The following is a 3,598-nucleotide window of genomic DNA, read 5'->3' as shown; positions in this document are numbered from 1 at the left end:
CTAAACCATCTATTTTGCCTTTAAAATAAATGTTTACAAATCCACAAGATCTGTATCATTTTTTGAGTTTCAAATTTTTTATAGTCAATATTGAAAATTGATTTTAAAATCATCATAAAGATTTCTTCTGCCCAAAATACTTTCCAAACAAGGATTCAAGGCGAGGCTTTACTTTGCTTTCATAAAGCCTTGGCCTTGTAGAAACTACATCTTCTAAAAAAAAAGCCACACTTGAATAACTACGTCCGCTCACGCACCAAAACCCCATCTCTTTTTCCTTACCGTATAAGTAGGGATTGCTAGATCGCACCCCAGTGTGAAATGAGAGTTCGATGTCGTCAACTCCATTAGAGTTAAACCAACCCACTCCCTCAACCCCTTTTTGACTATGCTTTTAATTCCACAACTACCAACCCTAAGTTAAGGAACCCTAATTTGATTAACAATAATAATGAGCATTCCTAAGCATGCCTCTTCTTTTATTTTATTAATCCAAGGAGAGATCGCCGTTGCTTAAACGTCAAACTCTTAAAATGAGTAGCTTGTTTCGTTAGTAAATGCACACTTTCCTTAATTCCTGGTAATCAAATTATAATCACTCTCTTAATTAATTTAAAATTTCAAGACCCAACTATAAATAAGCTTCTTGGTTACTTCTCAAAGGCATATCCTAGTGTTGTGAATATTGGATTCGAGGGAGAAGAAATGGGTGCATCTAAACCGAGCTTTGTAGCGGTAGCTTTGTGGGTATTGTTAGGTTCCTTGCTCTATGGAGCAGGTGCATCCGAAGGGTCACTGTTCTATGGAGCAGATGCATCCAACATCACTGTGGTGGGAGGGGACCAAGGGTGGACTTTTGGCTTCAATTATACAGACTGGGCTCTTAAGTCTGGTCCTTTCTACTTGGGTGACACTCTAGGTAAGCTCTTTCTCTCTCTCTGTCTGTGTCTCATGAGAGTTGTTTTTTTTTTTTTTTTTTGACATGTTAATGTGGTAGACATGAAACTCTTGACGTTATATTCTGAATCCACGTCCCTAACTACAAAGGCCAAAAGTTTGTTCCTCTCTCATGAGAGTTTATCTAGAGGAAATTGTCTAAACACTAAAACCCTGTTTGAACATCCCATTTTTGGCCATATAATAGAACTCTGTTGTATTGAACCTGAATGGTGGCATACTGACTTGGCGTCCACTATTCATGAGAGATAGATGTGAAAAAAAAAAGAAAAGAAAGGGGTTGAGGTCGTGGTGGTAGTATCCCCACACCTAGTTACCATATCGTGGCATCCATTCTTGCCGTTGACACACCCAATTAACACTTTTAAAATGTAATTTCTTAATCTATTGAAAAAATGAGTAGAGGTCTGTCTTCCCCACTAAATTATCCAAAAAAAAATGCGTAAGATTTGAATGCACAAGATTTGAGCTTTGAATGCTTTACTAATATAACCAAACGGGGTCTAGGAGCCGATTCATGTTTGGTTTAAGAAATCAGGCCCCTTTTTTGTGGATCTTTGTAATGCAGGTCCTTAGAGTGCAATGTGGGGTAGCGAATTACCCAAAAAAAATGCTAGGATAGCAAAAGCTTTATAGAAAGGTCCATGTATACTGTACACAAACCTGAGTACACTATTTCTCTATGGCCATGTTTGATAAGTGGGAGTTTTTGGAAGTTAAATGTCCCACTTCCGTGTTTGATATTACTATAGGGAAGTTATAAAGTGGAAGGGCAGCCTTCCACACAGCTCTTTTTTAGTATTAAAACGAGTTCATTTTTAAAATACCTCCCTTCCATCAAAAAATAATGGAAGAGTTGTCTTTCATAATTTGTGGGAGAGTCCATTCCACTCTTAAAAACTCCCACGAGGTTAATGAGTGGATTAAATTGAATATATATCAACAGGGCTTTCAAAAAGTTCCACCCAGAGTTGCCACGCGACAGATTTTGAGTTGATCAGTCATACTCCGGCCATGCTCGAGTTAGACATTCATATAGATATAATAGAAAAAAAGTTAAAAAAAATCAAGGAATCGGGCTATCCAAGAGTTTCTCAAACCAGAACTGTCCACCTTATTTCAAACTGAGTTAAACGATTCTGAGTTGGATAGGCATGTGAATACCTAAAGTTCTTTTTTGTGCTTAAGTACAGCCACAAGTTGTTATTGATTTGTGTTTGGATTGTGCAGTTTTTAAATATGATCCCCCCAATGGCACCAATCACCCACACAGTGTTTACTTGCTGAGGGACTTGAACAGTTTCCAGTCCTGTGACCTCAAGAGGGCATTGTTGGTGGGCAATGTAATGCAAGGAGGAGGAAAGGGCTTCTACTTTACTCTAGGCCTGAGGACCACTCATTACTTTGTGTGTGGTGAAAAGCAAGGCTTCCACTGCAACCAAGGCCTCATGAAGTTCTCTATCAAACCCTTAAAACGCCCATGTCACCATTGATTTCCCCTCCCTCTGTGCCCCGGGGAAGATGCAGTGCATATCTTATCTTTTTTTTTTTTTTTTTTGAAGTGTTAATGGTAGGAATAAAACTTAAAACGTTATGTTGAGGCACCATACCCTTTAGTTATCCATGTCCCCACTCCATTCCCATGCAGTGCGCATCCATGTGTGATTGACTATCTTTGTGTTTTCGAGTTTTCCTCTTTCCAAATGGTGTGCTTCTTTGGCAAACTTAGTAGTTTATAGAGTAATGGGGAGTTGTTAGTTCTTTATAATTTTGGAATTATGAGCAGGGCTTTTGAGGTATTCATACAGGTATGGTTATGTACTTTTTGAACTCATCCATGGAGATTATATATGTATTTGAATATGATGATTATGATTTTTGGCTATTTTGTGTTGCAATATGCGGAATGTTGGATTGGTCAATGTGGCTTTGTGTCAGTATATTTCAACTCGTGGCAAGCATGTGTGTAGGTGTGTGTGTTTTTTAGCTATTTTTTATAGCAATACGTCGCATATTAAGAACTCCTAAAATTATTTATCTAGAGAATTTGTTTGACCCCAATTTTTTTAGATAATTAATATTCGTCCTAATAAAAAAATAAAAAAAAGAAAGAAAAAAAACTCAAAAATTGTATTCTTTGGGGAGAAAGAAAATGCAGTGAGACATGCCGTTCATTTTCAAGAAAGAAAAAAAATAGTTTTAGAATAAGACATTGCATAGATTTGCTTGAACACAAATTTTGTAGATGTTCTCATCATCACCATGTGGACAATTTAAAAATAAAAAGAATGGATTTCCATTTCTTAAAGGCTTAAATCTAAAATAGATGGCCAAACGTTTGTCAAATTTTCTCTCTCCTATGGAAATCCATCTTCTAGATCTTTTCCAAATATTCTTTTAGATTGTTCAATATATTCTTTTAGATTGTTCAATAGGGTTAAAAAATATACACTCAAAATTTGAGATCAAACAAATCACTATATATATATATATATATATATATATATATATATATTAGTTTTTTTTAGTAGTGCAGTGCCTTAAAGCTTGAGGTTTACTAATGAAAAAACTAAAAAAAAAAAACCAAAAAAACTAAAAAACTTTTCAAAATTTGGGTTGATTAAGCGGTAATTTTGAAAAA

General features: G+C 35.9%; 1 protein-coding gene across 1 annotated transcript; it reads left to right on the top strand.

Moving 5' to 3' along the window:
• Positions 1-325: 325 nt before the first annotated feature.
• On the top strand, positions 326-2,842 carry LOC18434853 (blue copper protein 1a). The gene is made up of 2 exons (XM_006844916.4): positions 326-919; positions 2,188-2,842. The coding sequence occupies exons 1-2, from the start codon at positions 706-708 to the stop codon at positions 2,448-2,450; spliced, it is 477 nt and encodes a 158-aa protein (XP_006844979.1). The 5' UTR covers positions 326-705; the 3' UTR covers positions 2,451-2,842.
• Positions 2,843-3,598: the final 756 nt, after the last annotated feature.

Source organism: Amborella trichopoda, chromosome 1, assembly GCF_054954075.1.
Source record: "Amborella trichopoda isolate Santa Cruz 75 chromosome 1, AtrichopodaSantaCruz75HAP2 v2.0, whole genome shotgun sequence".
Classification (NCBI taxonomy): Eukaryota; Viridiplantae; Streptophyta; class Magnoliopsida; order Amborellales; family Amborellaceae; genus Amborella; species Amborella trichopoda.
This window is presented reverse-complemented; position numbering and strand designations above follow the sequence as displayed.